This window comes from Heloderma suspectum, chromosome 5, assembly GCF_057233095.1.
Source record: "Heloderma suspectum isolate Gila_16-S chromosome 5, 16-S_ref, whole genome shotgun sequence".
NCBI lineage: Eukaryota > Metazoa > Chordata > Lepidosauria > Squamata > Helodermatidae > Heloderma > Heloderma suspectum.
This window is the reverse complement of record NC_139462.1, coordinates 166481492-166505586: the sequence shown is the minus strand read 5'-3', so window position 1 is coordinate 166505586 and position 24095 is coordinate 166481492. Positions and strand designations below refer to the sequence as shown.

Here is a 24095-nt window from a genome sequence, read left to right as displayed (position 1 = left end):
ATTCACTTGTTACGCATTCATCCAAAGGGATTACAACTTCATGAAGAGAATTTACAACACAAGGTAAGCAGATGTGAGAAATGTCAGACTTGGGAGTATTGAAGCTAGGTTGCCCATTCACTATTTCCTAGACAATATAACATGCAACAGTTGGCACTGAGATTATCTGCCTTTCCTGTTTGGTTGTATTCTATTGATCTACACATGCTTAAATGAAAAAGTGATGCAAAATAAATGCAGATACCATAGTGCAACCTTTAACATTACTTATAGTTCCATAAGTATGTCAGGCAAACACATCCATATTCAACTAACCACAAATCTGACTACTGGATAACTAATGAAATAATCTAAATAATCTTTGGAATAAGTCAAGTAGTTAGATGCTTTACTATACCTATATGGAAAAGTATTTCTAAATGCTACATACAGTATTTCTGATAACTATTTTAAAAAGAAAATAAGGGTGCAATCCTATGCATGTTTAGATAGTAAATGTTTGTTTGGTGAATGGTGTCTAGAGAATGCTGGGATTTATTGGATATTTTTTTCTGTCTAAACATGTACAGGATTACACCCTAACGTAATTATTATATGCTATTACTGCCACTCAAAATTCTAAAATACCTTTCTATTCCCTTCTTCCATCTACTCTCAAGTCTGATATGCTTCAAAACTTTTCCTTAAACTGTCCCTTCGATAGACTGGGTTTCTACATATGTTATTGGGTTAATATCTAGTGCTTAAGAGAAATAAAAAGTAGAAAATCTATAATTAGTATTCCCCAACTCCCACTGACCCCACCACCATAAATCCTAATATATCCCTTCACATTCTAAACTGAATATGCTTTAGAGCAGACTTGAGGAACCTCTGGCCTACAGGCTGAATACAGCCCATGGGAGGCTCTCACCTGGCCCACTAGCTTCCCTGCTGCCTTTATCTCTGATCAGTGGTGTAGATAAGAGATTTCCTCTCCTTCCTCCCACATTGTAATGAGGCTTTTTAAAAGCTTCCATTAGTGCCAATGGAGGCTTTTAAAACCTAATTGTAGCAAAAGGAGTATTTTCAGGGGGTGTCACAACTGGGGAGTGAAGGGCTAACAAAACCAATGTTTTGACCATCTCTCAAAAAATCACCCCTTCGCATCCAAAGCCCGCATCCAAAGTTTTTTAAAAGGCTGGAGGAGGGGTGGTGCGTGTGGGTTGGAGAGTATGGGGTCTGGCCAATCATGCTGGTGCTACATGCCAGCAGTGAGTTGGCCCTGACCACTGCTGGCATGTGGCCTCTGGCATGATTGTTCAAAACCAATTTGGTCCCCAGGCCAAAAGAGATCCTCCACCCGTTTTAGAGAAAGGAAATAACGACTCTTAGGGACTATCACCCACTAAGAAATCCCCATATAGAAGTCAACTGGAGTGAACTGTGCTTTAAGACTAACCAGAAGTTAAATGTATAATGACCCAAAACATCCATTATACAAATATTTCAAGAGAACATGCCTACCTAGGACAGCATTTCAAATGCCTGCTCCTTGGAAGCTGAGGGGATTCTGGTTCTACCTCTAATTTTTCTTTTGAGAAAATGCTGGTATTAAAGTTTTCATTACACTGCTCCTTTATGTTAGCAACTTCTTGTTCATCAGTATCTCCAAACAGATCGGGGTCATCCTGAATTACATCAATCACAAGAACATCATCTTCATAAGCCTTAAGAACATCTGAGCGGAAGTTATCTTTGTCCTCTGCACAGTTATTGCTGCAATTACCTTCATCACTAGTTTTTGATGCCAAACTAGAGTCCAGCATCTGCTCCTCTATAAATCCAGTACTCAAAAAGCCAGGACTACCTTTCAAAGTTGACAACTCCAGCTCATTCTCATGGAAAGTTCCCACATCCTTATTATGAGAATTTCTCTCTTTACAAAGTCTGTCAGGAACATCACTGTCAAGTTGGTTTGCATATTCTTCCAATATAGTAATACCATTAATCTGCTTAGACTGGAAGTGATGCTTAGAATTTACATAAGATGAAGTCTCTTTAGCTCTAGCCGTTTTTGCAGAAGCAATAGAATCTTTTAATACGTCCAAAGGATTGCAAGTATTCCTTTCTGATGATTTAGCATATTCTACTTTTCTTGATTCATTTTTATCCTTCAGTAAAGGAATTTTGAAGTTTGATAAGCTCCCTGTGATTAATGTTTTCAATAGTAGTTCCTGTTTGGCTACTGAGGTCTTCTGACAGTTTGTCTTGCTTTTTCTGTTGCCTGCAGATGTACCATTGTGGATATCTATGGAAACGGATCTCTTTGTTGTATTTCCTTTATTTTTAGCATCTTTCAGTAGCGAATTTGAAACCATTTTTGATTTCTTTATGATTTTATTACTAGATGTGCACTGTTTAGGTATTTCCATATCCATAGAGGAAAATTTATTCTCATTACCAATAGCTGAGGGGGCCTTGCATATATGAAATACAGATTCTGAAGTTGGGCTTTCATCAATAAGTTCTGTTGTATGATCCCTTACGTTATTTGCAGAAGCTTTGCTAGTATTTGTCAATGGCTTATGTAGTCCCACTTGCCCAGAGTTAACTACTGAATCAGCACCTCTTAAAAATCCTCTTTCCAAGTCAGATACATGGTTTTTCTGAACCCACAAGGAAGTTCTGGCACATGATTCACGGGGCCAAACATTTTTACCAGAAACTGGGACTGCTCTTTGACAGCTGTACAGCTGCAATTTCCTCCCAACTTTATCCACTGTTTTTTCTTTGTGTGTTCTTTTTCCTCTTTTTATACAGTCAGCAACACTGTTGTTGCAGCTGGCAATTTTTTCACTGACCAGTGTCTCCACTACGGAATTATTACCATGCACTTCATTGCTAAGGTCAATTTGTGGTTCTATGCTCTTTAATTCAAGGACACGTTTTTTGAGAACCTCAGATTTCTCAAAGCCACTGGCATTGTATGTAACCAAGGGTGCTTCACTCACCTTTTCACTGCTAGACAAGTTGGCAAGTTGATATTGCAGTTTTTGAGGAGGCTGCTCCAGAATGAAATCAGGGGTATGATCAAGTAAAGATAAGGAAGTTGTTTCATTACAGGTTAGTTCTTCCAAAATTGTTGAAGAATCTGCTGTGGCAGTACCCTCTATTTGCAGTCCACATTCATTGTTTATATTCAAGTTGGTGAGAACTTTTGGGACTGTTGAATTTTCTAGGTTCCTTGACATTTTTATCCTTTTGCTTGGCTTTTTAAAATCCATGCACCACTTACTTTCCCTGAATTGCTTCCCGTTTTGACGTATCGAGGAGTCCTTACTATTTTGGCACATTACGTTTCCAACCAGTATGCTTTTTTGTGGGAGTGATCTTCCAGCTTGTACTATGTCAGGACTACTCCTCAGATCATTCTGTCCCATACCTGTACTAGAAGACAGAATCTTCCCTTCACCAAGTGCAACATGCAGGGATCCACAATGAACTTTACAGCTTTGCGTGGTCTTGACACTTGTAGATTTTAACAATGCCTTAATGTAGCAGCAGTCAAGCAATCTCACTACTGGAATCCTTTCTATTCTGCAGGGAAAGACTTTACGCATAGCAAGCCATTTAGAATTTTCATTGTGGTGCACTACCAATGTATTATTTTCCACTTTCTTTTCAGCTACTTTTATATCCAAAAGCTGTGGACATTTGATGTTTGTAACAGGAGAAGAGATAGCATCGCAATATAGTTTAGCCTTCCTCTGAAAACAAGGGCTAACAGGATCTTTGTTTTCAGTTTCATCTGATTTAGATATTGGAAGACAGGCAATCTGCTCTAGCAGATTCTGTCTATTGCAATTTTGAGAAGTACTCAGATCAGTCTCTGGCAGCTTTCCATGCTGTACACTTGAAACTTCAGGGGGTTGCTCTCCTGATTTAAAAAAAAAGGAATAATCATTTATCTAATGTTTAATGCATTCTAATAAACAAGGCAGTACTTCACCATAAATAAAATTTACATATATACATATGCATTTTATTAAAATGTTCTTAAAAACTGCAACTCTAATAGTGGCTAGCATATGAAGTGGTTTTATAAATAAAAAACACGAGTTCCAAAAAACACAAGGGTTGGCGTTAATTAGTACAGCAATACACTTGCTATGTATTGTTTTCTAAACAATACTTTTTAGGCTGCTAAAATAATTTGGTCTAACAATTTTGCAAACATGTTAAAAGAGGAATCCAGCTATATAGTATCTTAGCAATGAAATGCCAAAGGAAATTTAGGTAACATTCAATAAAGTAGACTGCATTTTTTTAAAGTTTAGTAAAGGTACCCAAGGCCGTAAGAAAATTTGGCAGTTTTAGTTCTAACTGTGCTACTTTCAATGATTCTCCTTGTTTTAAAAACATTAGCTTTCCTTAATAGAAAGTACTGCATTGGACTTTCTTGAATTGCCCATTACAAATATGTTGTTAAACATCTCAAAATGAAGCATATTAAGCTGTTTCAATAGCTTAATTTTCAGGACATACTAAAATTGTGTTTTGTATTTTTCCTAGTCTTAAATAAATGTAAAGATGAATCTACAGAAACAGTTAATGGTTTCATGCACATTGCAAACACAACAAGCAGTGCTTCCTAGTACTGACTCAAGGTTTTTTATTCTCTGTAAGGGATTACTTTTAAAGTCTGGGCTTTCAGCCTCTATCCCCTACAAAAACTGTGCTTGTTAAATGTTTCAACAAAAATTACAATGCTGTCTAGTTTAACATTTTTCTATTTCCAATTTTCACAATTTAAAAGTAAGGAAATATTTACAGTGTTTATATTAAATCTGAAAAGGCAATAAGGTTTACTGACTCGAGCGATCAAGAAATAAAGAGTGAGAAAAACAGAAGCCCAAGTGTAAGATCATAACAAATACATAAAGAGGGAATAAGCATCCTTACTAGATATTTTGATCTCTTTTTTAAGTTCAGTTGAAGTCAAAATTTCATCCTTTCCACCTGACTGTTTCTTTCTACTACCCCTTACTCTGGTGACTAATAGATCCTCTGTGGGGACACAATCTACCATTTGTTCTGTAGCCATTTCTTTTATGATCCCTCGTCTACACCCAGGAACTTCCCTAACAGCCTTCTCTGGCCTCCAGCTCAGCTTCTCACCATCACTTTTACTTGTCTTTGATTTCAAAAAAGCTCGGGTTACCATCCTACACCTTCCTTCTTCTGCAGTGCTTCTACACTTTTTATACTCTTCAAGATTTGCTACACTCTTCAATAAAGGTTGACTTTTTTGTTTTGAAGCCTCTACACCTTCCTGCAATTTTGTCAGAGTCAGTGCCACAGAAGAGTTGTTCTCTCTTTTTCTCTTTCGCTCCTGAGGCTTTACGAACATCAGCTTGGAGCTCTTCACTAGTCTCTCTATTCCTTCCACAAGATTACCACTTGAAAGGTGTGGTACAGAAGATGACCTCACCTTCACTGGGTTCCTTGCACATTTCTGAGAGCTCTGTAGCTGAGATTTACAGCAATCAATACCCCCTTTCCTTTCTTTACTTTTCGGTATACTAGGCTCTAAGTTAGACGTGCACTTCCTCTTTGTTCTTTGTTTTTTGTCCTGGCTCCTGAATGTCTTTTGTTCTGTCCAAACTGGTTTAATCCTCTCTCTAAAGTTCCATGTTTTCTGCTGAGATCTTCCTTCTGAGGCAGAGCAGCTGTTGCTTTTCTGCAGGCTCTCTGTTACTTCCTGAGATTCTAGCCCTGCTACAGAACTCTCATCCTTTTCAGCTAGATTTTTAACTTCCTTGTGATGCCCTGATTTTACCAAGGTACACCTGTGCTTTTTTCTCAGACTCTTTGCATTCTTCAGGCAGCTTTGGATTTTTTGTTCATATTCTAGCAAGGAACTTGTACAAGTGTTCTCAGTAACCATGTCTTTTTTTTGAGACCCCACTTCCAGGGAGGTACTACTTCTTTCCTGTCTAAACTGCGATACTAATTTATTTTGCAAAGTAAGTTTAGAAGCAGCATCATGTTTCTGTTTCCTCACACTCTGGACAGCCTTCTTTGATTTATTTCCTTCTATCAAAAACTTCTCCTCTTCAAACTGTATGTCTACAATGAAGTTACAGCCCACTGCCATTGTACCCCTTTTCCCACTTCTCCTGCTCTCCCTTCTATTATAGACAAGTCCCTTGCTCCTTTGGTGCTTCTCCTTTAAGAGTACTTCAGAAGTAGGAATAAGTTGCTTACTTAAGTTACCAGGTTTCACCAGAAGTGACAAAGAAAGTGAATGTTCTGTGGCTCTATTCTCATCTTTTTGAGAGCTATCTATAGCAGATGATGGCTGCTCAATTTGGGTTTCCATCCCTATTTCTGGCAACAGGCAAATGACATGTGCTCCTGCTTACTCTTCTAACCTTCCTATGCAATCTTGGGGCAAAAGAACAGACCAAATGTTCATTAGTAAAACCCCCAGAACAAGTCAGTTTTTCCTACAGGTGTGCTTTCATTAGAAGTCATAAAAAAACAAGCAGAACCTTCTCTAGAAAACCAAATTAGCGGAGATATACGCTATCTCTTCCCATCTGAAAATAAAAACAATAAGCTTCCTAGCCTTACTGCGCCTCAAAGAGGCTCAAACCAGAGACGTAAAGACTTAGGGTGAGGACTTGCCACGCCACTCAAGCTACAGTAATTCCTCAAGATTCATCTTCTCCCCGGGCACTGAAACAGAGACATAACCAAAAGAGAGCCAAAAATAGGGTAAGCCTACCCTCGAGTACCAGTGACCTGCCCCTTTTGCCTAAGGTTCGAGATACTGAAGCGCTTTAAGTTTAAGGCACGTGAGGCAGAGCTTGTACTCCTCCTCCGACAGAAAGTGGGAAACGAACCCACCCAGCACCTACATAGGCTTTTCACTTAACATCCGCGCCAAACTATACCCTCGCAAATCTAAAGAACATAACTGAAGTTACGCCTCCAAACAGCCCCGCAAAAAGCCGGGCTCTGAAGAGCCCACCCGCACGCAGCTACTTTCTTTCCTTCCTTCCCTCCCTCCCGGCCGCTCAGTTAGCGCCGAGCGGCCCCCATTATGGCCGCGGGCCCTAACTACGCCCCCACCGGCCGCCCACGCGCGTGCATATTCCTCCCGTTATTCCAGGCCCGGCCGCAGCCGCCACCCTTTCGCCCTCTCGCACTCACGCTCTCAAAGAGGCGGGTCCGGCGAGCCTTGTGGAATAAATAAGCGGCAAGACGCTGCCTGGAGGCGGCGGCGGCGGCGGCTGTTGCACGCAGGCGCCTCGGGAAAGAAGGCATAAAGACGACGCCTCGGCGGCGCGGAAGGGCTTGGTCGGTTTTTCCTCACGCGAGGAGTGCGTGCTCCTGAAGGGAGGGAGAGTTCAGCCGCTTTCCCGCCGCTCAGCCCGCACCCCTCCTTCCTCGGCGGGGCTCTACCGCTGTGTTAGATCGCCACTTTAAACCATTGCTCGGGGCTGAGTTGAATTAGGGGAAGCGTTCCTTCCGCTGTTAATACTACAGTCAAGAGCTCTGTTTAGCACTTGGCAGAGAAAATGTTCGTCCACAGAACTTAGAAGGGGTGTAATTTCGAAGTCGCAAAATGGCGCGTAGGGATTATGCCTGTGGTGCAGGCAGGCAGGCAGGCACACACACTCTTCCTCGTGTCTACCTTATTTGCCCTTAACTTTCTTGCTGGGGCCTGAGAGCTAACCCCGCAGTTCTACTTTACTGTCAATAAAGGCGAGTCATTAGCCAATAAGCCATCTTCCTTGGCTGCCAAGTGTTATATTTTGTAAAATTACTTTTAAAGTGCTAACGTGAGAATTACTTAGGTGTGGGAAGCCCTGCTCCTGCGTGTCAGCGCTGTGCTGATGGTGTTTATTCACTGGGGAGGAAATGGCATGTTTATGCTCTGTACATGCTCGAATGCTGGCTATGACAGATAGTATCATTTCCACACCATAATTATAATGGTATTGGTTGCTCCAGAAAGAACTGTATTTTATTCATTTATTTCATTTGTACCCTGCCTTTTGATCAAAAATGGCACTCAAGGTAGGCTAGCTGTGATTGTTTTTGCTGCAATAGGCTATCAAGAGCCTTACAGCATTGTATTTTTTCTAGAAACTCAAAGCATGGAGGTTGAGTGCTAGCAAAATGCATGGCTCTCAAAAGCATTGGGCATCTCCTTCACCTTGGTGGAAAAGGAACAAATGCCTTGAAAGACCTGAGCTCAGGCTTAGCATTAGTCAAAAATGGTGTAGCGTTAGTAAAGACCCTGATGCTGGGAAAGATTGAAGGCAAAAGGAGAAGGGGACGGCAGAGGATGAGATGGCTAGATAGCATCACCGATGCAATGAATATGGACTTGAGCACGCTCCAGGAGAGAGCGCAGGACAGGAAGGCCTGGCGTGCTATGTGTCAAGGGCTCTTTGGAGGCCTCTCTCAGTCTAATCCAGTAGCCAAGTCCAGACACAGACAAAGGGATTCTTTTCAAAGCTTTATTCCTCTTTTACAACTTAACAACTCTACCGTTAGCAACTAGATATGAGCAGCAGAATACCTATGCCCTAAGTTGGAACAGTTGGTCCCCGTTTGAAAGGGAATTACTGGCAGACCCCTGAACTTAAGGACTAGGGAGAGTCCCTCCCCTTTTCCCTTGGATCCTCTGGGCGCAGCCGCTGTTTGCGTGCCAACCCGGCACTACGCCTCCTTTCTGCGCCCTCCATTTGGCGCCGCTCTCTGCGTCGGCGTCGCGCGTCCATCGAGTCTTGCTTCCCACGCTCTCTCACTCCCAGGACTGCTATCTAAGCTAGGAATGCCGGTGGGAGGAATCTCCATCAGCTGTTGGCCCTGGGAAAAAGGAGCGTGCTCCTCTCCCAGGAGCGACTGCTCTTCCTCAGAATCAGAACTACTCTGGGATTCTATGGGCTCAGTGTCCACCCTGACACTATGGTCCATGGGGTCACGAAGAGTCGGACATGACTTAACAACTGAACAACAAGTGTTAGATGTAATTCTTAGAGACCTGTGTTCAAATCTACTTACTCAGCTATGAAGCTCTCTAGGTGACCACAGGCCCATCACCAACTCTCAGCCTATAAATTAACTGTGCACTGTGTGAAGAAGTACTTCATTTTGTCTCTCCTGAGTCTACTGCCATTCTGTTTCATTGGATGACCCGGAGTTCCACACCAGAGGCCAAATTAACTAGCATTCATATACATCGTGCCTTTCATTTGAGTTGTTAGCCATAGTAACTTCGTTGCTTTGCTCCTGTTGGGTGAGAAGACATGGGATAAGTACAAGGATTTGAAGTGCCTTATGAGCATTAAAATATCTACAGCATAACTACAACCAACACGCTTTAGTGCCAGTATATAAGGCAGATACTTTGCCCATTTCATATTTCTTTTAGAGTCTTTTTCAGTTTTTTCCGTAAGATTGCTATAGTTGGAATGATATGTCTGAATTACTTCAGGCATCGATGAATACAAAGTACTGAATAGCCACATTTCAAACAGCTGTGTCCACATTATTTTTTGTTTAAAGACTTCCTCCAATATTTCTTAGTCCACCACTAGATGGTGTTGCACTGGTATGCCATGTGGAAGTTTAATGAACAATGTAGTAATTATTCAAAATTCTAAGGAAATGACAATGAGCTTTTAAAAATAATGTCCCTTAATAAAATGCAGATGCAGTCAGAAAACTATGTATGCATGTATAGCTTAGCTTTATTAGTATTTTCATGATATTTTGTATTACTAAGGCTATATCTTTGTATCGTATGAGCCTCCTTGATATTAAAGTTGTTAGTTCCTGTGTATTTACTTCATGCTGTCCTAAAAGGCCTGGGAGCATCTTTTGCCTTTTGAACCCCCTGTTCATTCAGGTTGGAGGTAGAGGCCTGCTCTGAATTCCATCAGCCTGGGAAGTTGAATCTTCAGGGGCACAGAGGAAGGATTTCTCAGTAGTGATATCCTAGTTTTGAACTCTTCTGAAAGAAACCTTCTGAGGTCTCACCTTGCAATTTCTTAGGAATGTTACAATATTTTTTATTTGAACAAAGGTTTCATGGAATAATTGCTGGATAATTCTGTACTCACACTGCTGCTTACATCTCTAATTGAGATAATCCTTTAAAAAGTTGCATAATTTGAGATAAATCTTTACCAAAAATATTTTAAAAAATATTTACAACACCCTCCACTCCCCTCAAATATATCATTTATGGACAATTTTTTTCCTAGATATGAAGCTCAGGAAGAACAGAAAAGGGCTCTGTATTATCTGATTCTTATTTCCTTCTACGCCTTAAACTTTAAGGCTTAGGTTGGTCAGTTCTTGTCTTTGCCAGATTTTAGATGTTGCTAATCTAAAATAATAGCACTCAAGAAAAAGCATGAAAGAAATACTAAATATTGAATCGCTTTGTTGACTTTGTTATTTCAATCTTTGCAACATTATGCAAGGTAGGCCAGTATTATCCCCATATTACAGATACAGAGGAAGGATAATGGTTGCCCAAAGGCCATGTTGAGTTCATGACTGAAGTGAAATTTGAATTGGGGGGCTTTGGGGGTTCTAAGCCATGCCCTTAATTGCTGTGGTATAGTAGCTTTTTGAGACCTAGGGAAGAGGAAGCATGCCATGATTCCTCTTATTTAAATAGCCACTAATTTTCATGTAACATATTCCAGATGTTTATTTTATTTCTTTAGTGCCATTTGTGTGCATGGTGCTTTACAATATACAAGAGGGCAGTGGAGGCATGAGGAGCGTACAATCTAAAATTTGATGCTCAAGAAAGAGAGGAGGGCAGTGGAGGCAGGAGTTCACAGGTAAATAATATGTGTTTGTTTCAGTTACAAGTGTTTAGGCTTAGTTTGCAGGCTTAGTTGCAGTTCATTAGATAAATATTCTGAATATCACTTTTAAAGTCCATGTAATTTCTGTTTTAAACTGTTATCGTGATTTGAGTGATGACGTTCTCCACAGAGTATATTTACAATCGTTCAGTTTATTTTCCTCTTTGCCCATCTCTGGCATAGACGATGGACCTATGTAAGGGATGCTCATGTTCAGAGTTGCAGAACATCCCTCCCAGCAGCTCAGCAAGCTACCATTTATTTTTAATTGCTCCCCACAGTGGAGGCCAATTAAGGATGAAGACAGCAGGGTAAGGATCACTCACAAACCCTTTGAAGGGCACAGAATAAGCATTTGCTTTGCCGGAAGGCTGCCATTAACACATTTCATTTGTGCAAGAATGCAAACACTTGGGCACACTCTGTAGGATCAAGTGTAATACAGTTCTACTTCAACTAAGTTTTAGTGCAGATGGCAACAGAAGTGACAGAATATCACCCCTAGGTTATAACTTTGAAAATTAGATTCATCTTCTTTATCCCTCTGTGTTTCAGCGGGAAGCACCTGCTATAGAATCTCTCTTTGTCCATAGTGTAGTAAGATCATGGTTTTCTGATTTTGATGGATTAAAATATAGAAGGGGGATGGCATAAATTCAACATACTGCTTGTGAATTTGTGGTAATGAAAGGAATTCTGTGGCTGTTACATTTTAATAGCTAGTGAATAATAGACTATTTATATACTGCCTTTTATTAACATTCCCAGGGTAGTTTATAATATTCAGTAACCAAATACAATTTAGCGGTTATCAGGCAGGAATCCTGTACCAACTTACCTGGGAGTAAGCCCCATTGAACTCAGTGGGATTTACCTCTGGGTAGGCATGTATAGGACTGCTGTGTAACTACAAAATAGCCACTGTAGGTTTAGATAGAAAAATGTGTGCAATATATGTTGAAATGTAGATTTATTCTGGTTGTGATTAATTTTCCTTTAAAATCCATTTATACACTGAGAGTTTGAATACATTAAACCATTACTGATTACTCAATGAATAGATTAAACCATGAGGAGTTTTAAAGAGCTTGTGACTTTAAAACTTCTTGAGTGCACAGCAGGAATTCTGCAAACTTTTCTTGCAGAAAAGCTAAATTTCAGTCTCGCTTCCTACTAAAACTTCCCATTTTCTGCTTAGCCATTCATGTGAGATTTCATAGAATGATACAAATATAGGATAGGTGAACCTCCTCCTGCATCTTGTTTTCCTCTGAATAGTGTAAGTTGTTCACCATGGTCTTCTTTAAAATAAACTTTTTTTTTCAGTAAATGAATTTTTTTAATTCCCTGGTAATTTTGCTCTTGTTTTAACGTGATACCATAGCTGCATTTTTATGTAATTATTGCTGTAAGGCAAAACTTCCTGAGTATAAGTCAAGTTTATTTGTGTATTATCTCCTTCTTGCCCATATCACATATATTTGAAGACTTGTTGTCTAGTCGCTGCATGAGCACAGACACTCGTAGGATTGACATCAGGGTTCCGCCGTCAGGTGAGATCAGCGGAGATCACATGGAACCTGTGCTCTTTTCCTTCTCTCTCTCTCTCTCCCCCCCCCCCCGATTCCCCCCCCCCCCGATTGTGGTCAGGCATACCTGTTCATTTGATTGGAATTCACTGAGCAGTAGTACTGGCCTACTATCTCTCTTCTCTTGTATTCAGGACAGGTCCATGATTAATGGAGCGTGTTCTTTGTAAGCCTTGAAGAAACAAAAACTCATCCGTAGTTTTTAAAACTAGTATGTTCCTCTGTGGCTGTAAAAAATTTTACTTGATACAATTGTAAGAATTTGATGCTATTGTCATGTAGCGTGTTTCAGTCTTGAAATGCTGGCATTGGATTTAAATGTGTGTCTTTTTTTCTGACAATACAGTCTCTGCTTCTAGAATTACCAAGGTAAATGTAGCCTTCAGTGGAACATGGAATCTTCCTGAAAACATTAGTGTGGTGATTATAAAATGCATTTAGAACTGCCCTGTGACTGGAAAGGCTCCCTGTGGAGTTGCTCAGAACTCTCTGCATATGTAATCCATCTTTCTGTCTCCCACAAGCTTCCTGCATTTGACTGACAATTCACTAACTGGCTGGAGTCCAGTCCATGGGAGAAGATCTTTCTGATGTACATGGCATTGTTTGCACAGCTAAGATAAAACAAAACTCTTTTGAGATAAGAGATACAGTAATTTTGGTCATATTCTTTCCTCTTGTAGACAATGATGTCTGGAATAAACCATATCAGAGTGCTGAGAGGATTTGATAGTTCTGTTTTAAATGGTGTAAGTATCAAACATATACATTATGCCATTTTAAATTTGTAATTGTTAAATATTTAAATTATAAATATATTTAAGCTACCCTTCAGTTTAAGAGCACTCAGGATGGTATAGATAATCATAATACAATTTTGATTTAAACATATTAAATAATAGACAGCCTAGCCACAATCTCAGTCTTCTGGCAAAAAGTGAAAGCATGTCTAAGCCCATACCCTGGATTCAAGATACCTGCCAGTAGTTATGCAGATTATTCGATTCTTTGTAAATCAGACTCACAGTTCAGAGTTTCAAATATGTCGATATTGTGTAAGGCCATAAGACCAAAGGGGTTCGGTAATTCCCCAAAGAAGGAATTGTTAAATATCTACAACATACCAGGAATGGTGCAAACCATTCAAAGTTCTTTGGGCTGTCCAGAAACAATACCAGGACTTTGTCCGTAGGACAGAATGTGCATTCTCATGTTCTAAGCTTCCTGCTTATCCTGGGAATGGTACATGTGGTCATGGGCCCAGCAGTAATAGGTAGGGTAGTGTCTGAATAAACGAAGGGTGTGTGGCAACAATGGAGGTCAGGTGATGCCAACTTCCCCTGCCCCTATGGCCAGCTGCCCAAATAGCAACTCAAAAGGGTCAAAGGCAAAGGTAGCGGAGGCTTGTGTGCCCTCCCAGAAAGCAAACAGGTATTGTCCAGCCATCAGCAAAGTAATGGCTCTGCTTTTAACGAGACGAATGGCAACAGAAAAGATACCAGACAGGAGTTTTATTACTTTGCTTGGTGGGGAATCAAAATCAGGGAGAAGTACAGAATTGATAAGAGAGGGTAGGTAAGTATATTGAAGCTTGTGGCACAATGCAATTAGGCCATATTGCACAACATACTAGTCTTTGTAAACATGGGAGAATTCTTTCATCAGCAACTTGTTCCCAATAATTCAAACCATGTTAAAAGGGGGCAGCCAGCCAATAATGTTCAGAAGTCTGAATAAGCTTATAGAACAATGTTGTCACCCAAAATTGAAGTTATGTTTGGAGCAGAGAACTGGATATGCGGAAACAGGCTGCTGCACACTTAAGAATCATGGACACTCCAGCAACACATGTTTGACAGTGTGGGGAATACCCCATGTGGGTGGGGTTGTCCTCCTCAATAGATACTGGTGGGTAGAGACTCTACCAAATCCTTAACAAAGCCAGGGCGATTTGCTTTCTTTGGTTCTTAAGTGATGCATGTGCCCATAATCAAAGTACTGGTTTGAACTCAAGAAGATTTGTTAGGACTCATCCAACATTCTCTCTGTAATATTTGTGACACATCCTTTTGTTTTGGACAGATTGAAGTCCTTTGAAGAAAGTGGCCATCAAATGTCCTTCATTTATTTATTTATTTATTTATTTATTTAGTGTTTAATTTTCTCCAATTTAAAGGTCTGTTGCCTGCAGGAAGAGGAACCTAATAAAAGTATTTAGTTCCCATGACAACTTTATCATTTGACTATTGACATTTCTTTCTCAAGGGTTGCCTCAGGGCAGGCAGCTGAAATTCACTCAGCCAGTGAGGCAAAATCCTATCTTTTTTTCTCATGGACCAACATGGCTACCTTTGGGGTTGTTTTTTTTTTTATATGATAGAGCAAGTCTTTCCTCCAAGAATAGACTTTGGTTGAGTGCTGATGTAAAATTAAAGTGCTGCTGCTGCCTGAAGGATGCTTGTTTTCTGGAAACGTTTATTAAGGAACAGATATGTCAGATAAGATGGGCTGCCTTGACAGATCACACTTCTGACCCACCTTAATAGGGCTCCTACCTTTGCAAACAACCCCCCAAATAAGGAGACAACACACAAAAGGGTGGATAACTTGGGCCACAATTTTATTACTTAACATTAATGTAATATTATATAAGATGATCAGCAACTGTGAAAACAGTGCAGGATCCTGATCTCTTAAAGGGCGTGCATGTCTGGCCCTAGGGCAGAGGCAGCAGATCCACTGCCCCCCGTCCCCTGGCACACCTTAAGGTGTTGAGGAGTGCCCTCCTGAGTCACCGCCCCCTGAATCCCCAGAATCTAGGTGGGTGACCCACTTGAGCCCTAAAAGGGAGTCCTTCCCCAAGTCCCTAGACTCTAGGTAGCAGGTGCCAGGAGCTCCCTTTTTGTCTTAAAGATGCCTCCCTGTGTTCCCTCAACCTTTCCCTGCCTGCACTGCCTGTCATGAGGTAGGAACAAACTTCTTTAGTCCATTATCCCCACCTCCACTGAAATAATTCTTGCAGACACTGCTGCAAATCACCTGGAAATAAGTCATTGCCCTTGTCCGATAAGTGGACCCTGTCACCTCTCTAGAGATGGGGCAATGAAAACAATCCTGGATGTGGCAAATACACAACCCTCTGGCTAGTGCAATTCTTAGTTCCCTATTAACACTGCACCATGCTCTATCCAAACACGGTGGGTCATTTTTCCCTGGGTAGGAGCTGTGACCGCATGATGTGGATCCCTGGCCAGCTATTTCTCATCTGCCCAAGGTCGGCAATCACCCTCAAAGCTTTACCTTTCATGACGCCAAGGTCGTTCCCACCTAAGTGCACCACCAAAACCTGTGGGGGTGAACCACTCCCAACCTTTTCCTAGAGCATCAGCAGTCTTTCCGACTTCATGCTGCTCTGTCAGAGCCATTCCAGAGCAGCTAATTCACTGAGCCCCGGTTGGGATCCCCAACTAGTCTCAGCCACTCTCTTGCCAGCCCAAAGCACCATGCTGTCTCCATAGATCATGACCTTTACCTGCTGGCATCTTTATCACCTAATGAGAAACAACATGTCAATAATGCAACAAATACTATACATCCTCCCCTCTTTCTGTGGTCTATCAGCACACTTTCCCTCTAACCCCAGCGGCCTCACAAAAGTTTTATAAGCATGTGAACACCACCTCCCCACTGCCTTGACTTCCTGTTCTGGAAGACCCAGGGCAGCCACCATGGAGGTCCCGTCAATCCTGAAGGAGTATGTGCTAAATACTGGCCTTGAACCACTATTCTTCCTTAACGCTCTCTTCTTAACCATCCAAAACAGATGTTTTCTTAGCAGGGGCCCAGTCTTGTGATAGAACAGGTAAGCTGGGGCTCTTCCCTTCCTTGTAACGAACCCTCGTAAGATTTGCACAGGGCACAATGCTGCATCCTGAGTGTCTGCTAAAGGCACTGTGGATCCCTGATGCTTCTGGTCTGTCTTAGACCAGCACAGCTGGATTTGCACGCTGCTTCTCATAAAGCATATGGCCCCAGTGCTTGCCTGGAAGTGTCAGCCTTAGACCACACCACCAGTTCGCCAATCCTGAATGCTCTGAAAAATGCTGTCATTGTCACTGCTTGAAACAAGGCTGCCTCATACCAGGTTGAGCAAAGTCTTGGCCAGTTCTGGGCCAGACACTTCAGCGTGTCTGGTGAGACCTGGGAACTTGTATTGGGTTTGGATACTTTCCCCCTAGACCACCCTGCAGCATGCATTTTATTCTAAAGTCCCCTGTGGTAGATGGCCAGAGCTGCTAGCTTGCTTCTTGTAGACCTGGTTGCCAAACCCCTCTGGTAAAGAGTCACGCAGTACTGTGCTAGATGGTCAACCAGTAGGGGCCATGTCCTGAAGTTCCCCCCAAATCCTGAAGCTATCGAAGTCTGACCTGGCCCTATCATAACTTAACCTGGTGCTAGGCACCAATTATAGCCTTATGGCCCTCTGTGCTTTGGTCCTCCAAGCATCCAGAGTTCATTTGTCATCACCTCCATCTCCCACCCAGTTCATTGCCTCTGATGCCTACATGGCCAGATACCCAACAAAACCCAACCTGATAGATGAGGGGCTGAAAACTCCCAATTGTGAAAGAATACCAGGAAGCAGAAGATATGAGCGCAACATAAATTAATCCAAGGCCATCTACAGGAATTGGTATAGAGCACTGATCTTTTCCAAACACAAGCTCTTTATGTAATTAAACACAAGGAAGGTTGCTAAAAGTTCTGCAGTGGACACAGCTGACTTGGTTCTGAAACTTCGTGCTATAGTCATGCACTTGTGGACAAATGCTGCTCCCATGTGGTCTCAGGAGTTGGAACTATCAGAAACGTGTCTTCCACAGGGATGCAAACACACAATGCCAGGTGGAGCTGGTTCAGCAGGGACAGCTGCTTAGCTGTGTTTCTCAGCAGTTCCAATGCTTCTGTATAGAGGCTATGTTAAGGTGAGGTGTGATATGCTCCAGTGCACAGTCTAAACCTCAGATTGGCTTGCAGAATCATACACTACAGAGCCATAGTCTACTTTGGAGTGAACCAATGCCCTGCAGATTCACAACGTAAATATGTGGTCTGCCCCTTGTGAGGTAGAAGAAAGCACTTTACCCTAAGTTGACTTAGGTGTGTCAGGTAAGTTAGTTTCCTGCTCCAAATCAATTCCCAAAACTTAGTCTCTGTTACCACTGCAATTTCCATCAGGCCCAATTTCAATTTCAGGTTAGGATGTAAACCACACTTTGGGCAAAAAAGTATACAGGCATCTTTTGTCTGGGAGGATCTATAGCCATTCAATAAAGCCAATAAAGCTTGCTGTAGCTGCCTTTTAATAAACTGCACACATGAGGACTTGAAACTTATCTAGAAGTTATGAGCATTTATTTATTTAAAACATTTATATGCCACAACCCATTGTATATTATATACTATAACATACAATTATGAGCTGCTAGTAGGTGGGGTGGCAGTGTAGTAATGCCATTAATATTCACAGAAAAAAAGATTCCAAACATTACTTTTGTCCTGCTCAAAAAGTCTGGAATAGGTAGAGCTAATGAAACTTAAAATGAATGGTTCTCAAAAAAACTTTCAACAAAAGCAGGCAAATTACTTCTTATGCCATAATTATAAAGCCCTCTTAACAATTACATATTTCCAAAAAGTGTCCTAACTCTTCAAATTTGAAAAAGATAGACACTAGAATCTAGTGACTTAGATGATCTTGTCTCAGAAAGGCTTTACAAGTCAGAATTTCTAATTTCGTGCTCATGCCTATGGAAATTATGCTCGGTATTTGTCAGTAAGTTACTATATTCAAGGACCCAGGCCAAGTGAGTATTGACCAGGTATTCCAAAAGCTTACATACACAGTATGTTGGAGCCCCAGTCAGTGGTTTAAATGGGGCATCCATAATGTACGTGGCACTGTTCATTGCCTGAGTTCCCTGCCCACCTCAGAGCTCAGCAAGGGGATGTTACTTTAACACCAAGGATGTAAGGACACAGGCTCAGATTACTCATACTAGACCTCTTACAGTTAACACTTGCCCCCCAAATTGCCTAGATGGTTGCCATCCCAGGGCCTCCCATTTACACGGATAAAAGGGCCAAAGTTCTGTATTGCAACAGTCAGGATTCCTTTCTCCATTTTATGAGTATCCATGATTCCATGTACAGGAAACATGTGGGTGGATGTTAAGGCTAACTACATGAGCAGAACCCTTGCTGGGTGGCTCCCTCACCATGAGCAGGTATCCACCTCAAGGGGAATAAGGTGGAGTGTGGAGCAGAGCCCAGGCAATCTCTCCATACCCCACTCTGGCCTCTGCAGCCTCTCCAAAGCTGCCAAGGCTGTGTTGCTGGTTGAGGCAGGCAGAGGGCAATGACAAAGTGCCTGGCCCTGCTGTCTTCCTTACTGCTGCCACTCATCTTTCTCCATTTCTCTGGGTTCCCCCAGGTCCAGCTTCCTCTTCCCCCTATTGCTGCACCTATTTCTAGCTTGGCTACAACTTACCCGATTCCACAGCACAGGGCCACTCAGCCACTGAGGGACAAGTCTTGTTTGTCTGCTGAGGCAGGGAGGAAGAAGATGCTCATAGTGACCTGATAAGGCAGGGATGTTGAACCTCTTTCAGCCCAAGGGTCGAATTCAATTTCGGAGTGGTTCTTGGGGGCTGTATTCCAGTGGTGGGTGGGACCAAACACAAAGGGAGTGGGGTCAAAAATTCAAAAGTCACCAGTGTACTGTAGCTTAAAGCTCTTACTGCCAGAACTAAGCCTTAAGAGAAGCATTTCAACCTTTTAGAATGGGGAAAAAACTGCACAAAAGCTGGGAAACCACCAAACGATTGGTGGTTGGACAAAAGGGGTTGGGTCCATCTGGACAACCCCAGAAGGCTGGATTAGGATCTTAGGAAGGTCAGATTTGGCCCCTGGGCCTGAGGTTCCCCACCGCTATAGTAAGGGGAAAGATGGGAGATCACATACTCCGGGGCCCGGGGCCTTCTTCTGGCCATCTACAATATGGATTGATCAGTAGGTAAGACTGCTGTAGCCAGGCAGTAACTTTATAGGTCACATGGCTCACAACTCTTATACCAGCCTATCTGTGATATCCAAATAATGTGTGTTGGAATCCAAGTTTGTCAGGATTTGTGATATCATGCTGGTGCAACTGTAGATCTAATTCATCCAATACATTTATCTTCAGTCACAGCAAGTCTTTGGCAGTTATAAGGGAGCTGGGTCTGTGAACAAAAGGCTGCCACTCTCTTGTTTAGCCAGAATAGCTGTACAGTGCTGTGTCTGCATTGCTTAATTATGAACCTGCAAAGCAGACAAAGGCGTGAGTCTCTCTCCCAGGCGTGCACACTAGTCTTTACACTATAACAACCTACAGATTTCCAACAAAGCCTACCCCCACTATTTTAAACAGAGAGCATCTTACTCCAGATGGTGCATTCTAATCTTTTAGGAATTGTTTGCTCTCCGCAAATCATCTTCACATACAACCGACATACATAAGAAGTGTGGTGCCCTGTTAAAGCATTCATAGTTTTCTGCAATATAAAATGAAGACTTTTAAATGCCCCTTTGCCCCTTTCCATAGAATAATATCTGTGTTATGAAAATGCTTCTCATAAAAACTATACAACAGGACCACAAAGTAGTTGGTTAAAACACACACACACTTCTTTACAATTTGGTTTTTATTGCTAATAGATTTAAATGCTGTAAACAGCCTTATATAGTGTGTTGAGAAACTCTTGTCCAGTGTCCTCTTTGAAATTTAGAATGAAAATGCATGGAGCAATACAAAACAATTTTAAACGTAGTAAAATATCTGAGCAATAAAATAGTTAAAGCTATCAGTTTACAGAGCAAGATGTTGAATTGCTTGTTTCTGATTTGACTGCCCTTCTTTAGCTTTTTAGTGCTTTTAACACTTGGTTTGTAAAGCATATTTTCAGGTAATATATGTATGCAATTAATTGTATTAAGCTGAAATTTATGTCACAAGTCACAATCTTGTCACTGAGTAAATATTTTGTTTATCATCCTTTTAGTACTTTTTAGTGTCCAAAGTGGTTCATACTCATTGTTTGACTCTTACCACCTCCTCCAAACAACCTTGTGAGATAGGTTAGGCAAGGACTACCATGTGATTTATGGCTGAGTGAGGATTTGAACATGAACTTTGAATATGCAAGCCCAACACTTCATCCACTGCATTATACTGCTCTTGTAATTAGCATGATTACTTAATCTTGTCTTTGGTGATATTAATCACTTCATGCTATTTGAATACATCAAGAAGGGAAATATGCCCATTAATTAAAGTAGGTACATAATATGGCAAATAATACTCTGCCACCCCCCAAAAAGCTAGTTGTTCATTATATGCATGTCAAATCTATATCGCGTTTGGATCTCTGCTCTTGCAGTGTGCAGATCGTAAGATTCTTCAGGACAATGTAGAGAAGTTATTTTATACAACTTTAGTATCAAACAAGTACTGTTACCTGAGGTTGACCAGAATATTTCATGGCACGTGAGCAGAAATTGGATCCAGATTTAGCCATGCTTAGAGTAGAACCATTGAAATCAATGGGACAAGTAAGTAATGATTTCAATCTTGTTGATTTCAATGGGTCTACTCTAAGCATGGCTAAATTCAACTCCAGGTCTAATTTATTTCAACTCCAGGTCTAATTTATGTGGAGAGATCCCAAGTCCTAAATAAAACCTGGATCAAAACTGCACCAGATTCTGGTATGCTTGAACTGCTAGGAAAACATGGAGTGAATTTCTAAACATTACAGTGTAATGATTATACCGGTAGTAGTATGTGAAGCCTGAATCAGCCTCCTGTCAGTAGCCACGGATGTAGACAAAACACACTTGAGTGGTGGGTTAAGGACAGACTTTCTTGAGATATAACAAGCTTACATCTTGAGGTAAGTTGGCTGGGGTCAGCATCCCTTGCAGGAGGAAGTAGGAAGGAGAATAGAGAGTAGGGGGAGGGGACAAGGAAAAGGCAATATGATCTCCCAGAGATCCCCTCTCACCTGACTCAGGTATATATTAACCCTTCAAGTTCAGATTAAGTGAGTCATGGCCCCAGTCGCTCCAACACTATGTGCTGTTTGAGAAGAGCTTCACCCAAGCAAGATTAAGTACTAGAGGCTGCCTACTCTATCCTTAAACCAGGAGTGTATCAGTCAATCTCTCCCCAGCACACCCAAAGTCCTGTAGCTAATGCATGTGGGTTACCCTCAAGTGTCAAGGCTATCAAACAAGGCTGGCATTAAGGGTTAGCATGGCTGAGCACATGCCAAGGGCCACCTACTAGCAGAGGTCCCACTGACAAGACCCCTCTGGACCTGCTCCTCCTCTTCACCATTGCAACCTGCTTGTTCACTAGCCTCTCACTCTAACCCAGACAAGAGTGGTAGAGTGCAGGAGGAGGAGGTACCACTGCCTGCTTCCTCACTGGTTCTCTGCTTGGTAAGCAGGCAAATGGTAGCAATAAAGAAGACAAGGAGCAATAGCAGTTAGTGACAATGCTGGTGAGAAGGTAGACTCGCTGATGGAGAGAGTCTTATTGGGGGCATCTTGCCCAAGGGCCCTCCAAAACTTGGAGCTGGCACTGCTAACAAACACACACCAAGTTGTTCAGTGCATGCATTGGCCATTTGTAGATCTCAGGCTTTCATAGCTGAACTTGTTTAGTATGTATATATTTTAAAAATAGGCAGACTGAATGCAGTAGCCTCAGCATTTTTAAGGACTGTTTGAAGCTGTTGTGCCCTCTTGTTTCATATACCAATTACTATGGCAAATACCATCTGTCAAGTACTCACATATAAAAATATGCATAGCAGACGATATCTCGAAGGAAAGAAAATGAACTGGGGAATATGCGATATGTGCACAAAAGAAACATCTGTTAATAAAGACTTAAATAATTTCTGGACTGTTTGTTCACATAAAAAAGCCAGGCAGCAAGTCACAGAACTATATAACATTCCACCATCCTCAGATGAATACTTTTCCATTTATTAAAAAATGTACATAAACCAACCACAAGCTGAAAAATGAAAAGTGTTTGTGACTGGTGCTAAAATATTTGGAAATTTCCCTTGAAAATTAATAGCAATACAGTCTAGGGACACTTAATTGTACAAAGTCTGAGGATAATGTGGGCTATTCATTTCCTTTATCCTAAATACCCAGTCACAGTTTTAATTCCTAGATATACTGTGTGCCCTTTCCAATATAATCAGCCTAATTTGTCTTCAGCTGCAGGCAAGTGAACCAAGCTTCATTCAGTTAGGCAACCTAAGCAAAATCATTTTGTGTTTTCCTCACAGATGGGTAAATCAACTAGCATTCTGATTAGATGTGAATGTTTTTAATGCGATTTTGGAATCTTAGTCATAACATTAGACTGGATCTGCCATTGTGTAAGACTTCTTTCAAAAATAGGGGGAACGTTATGAAAAAAAACCTGAATTCCTTAAAATCTAGCAACTCACACAACCCTTTGTAAAGTAACTTATTTCTAGTCTTGCCAAACATCCTCAACCCCCTACTGTAGGGAAATGATCAAAACAATTCATTCTGAAAACAACTATACACATTTCCTGGGATGAGCTCTGCTGCTATTTGTTCTGACTCCCAAGGCTGTGTAGGATTCTATATCTGTAGTGCAATCTCCCCCAACTTGGTGCTTTCAAGATGTGTTGAAGTACAACTCCCATCAGCCCCAGCCAGCAAGGCCACCTATATAAAACTACCTAGCTATATAGAGAAGGGGCTGTAGCTCAACAGAGAGACAAGAAGGCCTTCTTAAATGAACAATGCAAAGAAATCGAGGAAAACAACAGAATGGGAAAGACTAGAGATCTCTTCAAGAAAATTGGAGATCTCAAGGGAACGTTTTGTGCAAAGACGGGCATGATAAAGGACAAAGAAGGCAGGGACCTAACAGAAGCAGATGAGATTAAGAAGAGGTGGAAAGAATACACAGAAGAACTATACAGGAAAGATCGTAATGTCCCTGATAGCCATGATAGTGCGGTCACTGAACTTGAGCCGGACATCCTCGAGAGTGAAGTCAAGTGGGCCTTAGGAAGCATTAGTAACAACAAAGCTAGCGGAGATGACAGTCTTCCAGCTGAGCTATTTAAAATTCTAAAAGATGATGCTGTTAAAGTGCTGCACTCAATATGCCAACAAATTTGGAACACTCAACAGTGGCCGCAAGACTGGAAAAGGTCAGTTTACATTCCAATTCCAAAGAAGGGCAACGCCAAAGAGTGTTCAAACTACTGCACAATTGCTCATTTCACATGCCAGCAAGGTGATGCTCAAAATCCTACAAGCTAGGCTTCAGGAGTATGCGAACCGAGAACTACCGGGAATACAAGCTGGGTTTCGAAGAGGCAGAGGAACTAGAGATCAAATCGCCAACATTCGCTGGATCATGGAGAAAACAAGAGAATTCCAGAAAAACGTCTTATTTCTGCTTCATTGACTACACTACAGCCTTTGATTGTGTGGATCACAACAAACTCTGGCA

General features: G+C 41.5%; 1 protein-coding gene across 1 annotated transcript in view; it reads right to left on the bottom strand.

The window, feature by feature from the left end:
- Positions 1-7212, bottom strand: part of TOPAZ1 (testis and ovary specific TOPAZ 1) — a 62094-nt gene extending 54882 nt beyond the window's left edge. The window contains exons 1-2 of the mRNA XM_084858245.1: positions 4945-7212; positions 1507-3919 (exon numbers count right to left, since the gene is read on the bottom strand). Coding sequence (XP_084714371.1) covers positions 1507-3919; positions 4945-6364 — 3833 coding nt within the window. The 5' untranslated portion in view covers positions 6365-7212. The remainder of the gene's footprint in view (positions 1-1506; positions 3920-4944) is intronic.
- Between the last annotated feature and the right edge of the window lie 16883 nt (positions 7213-24095).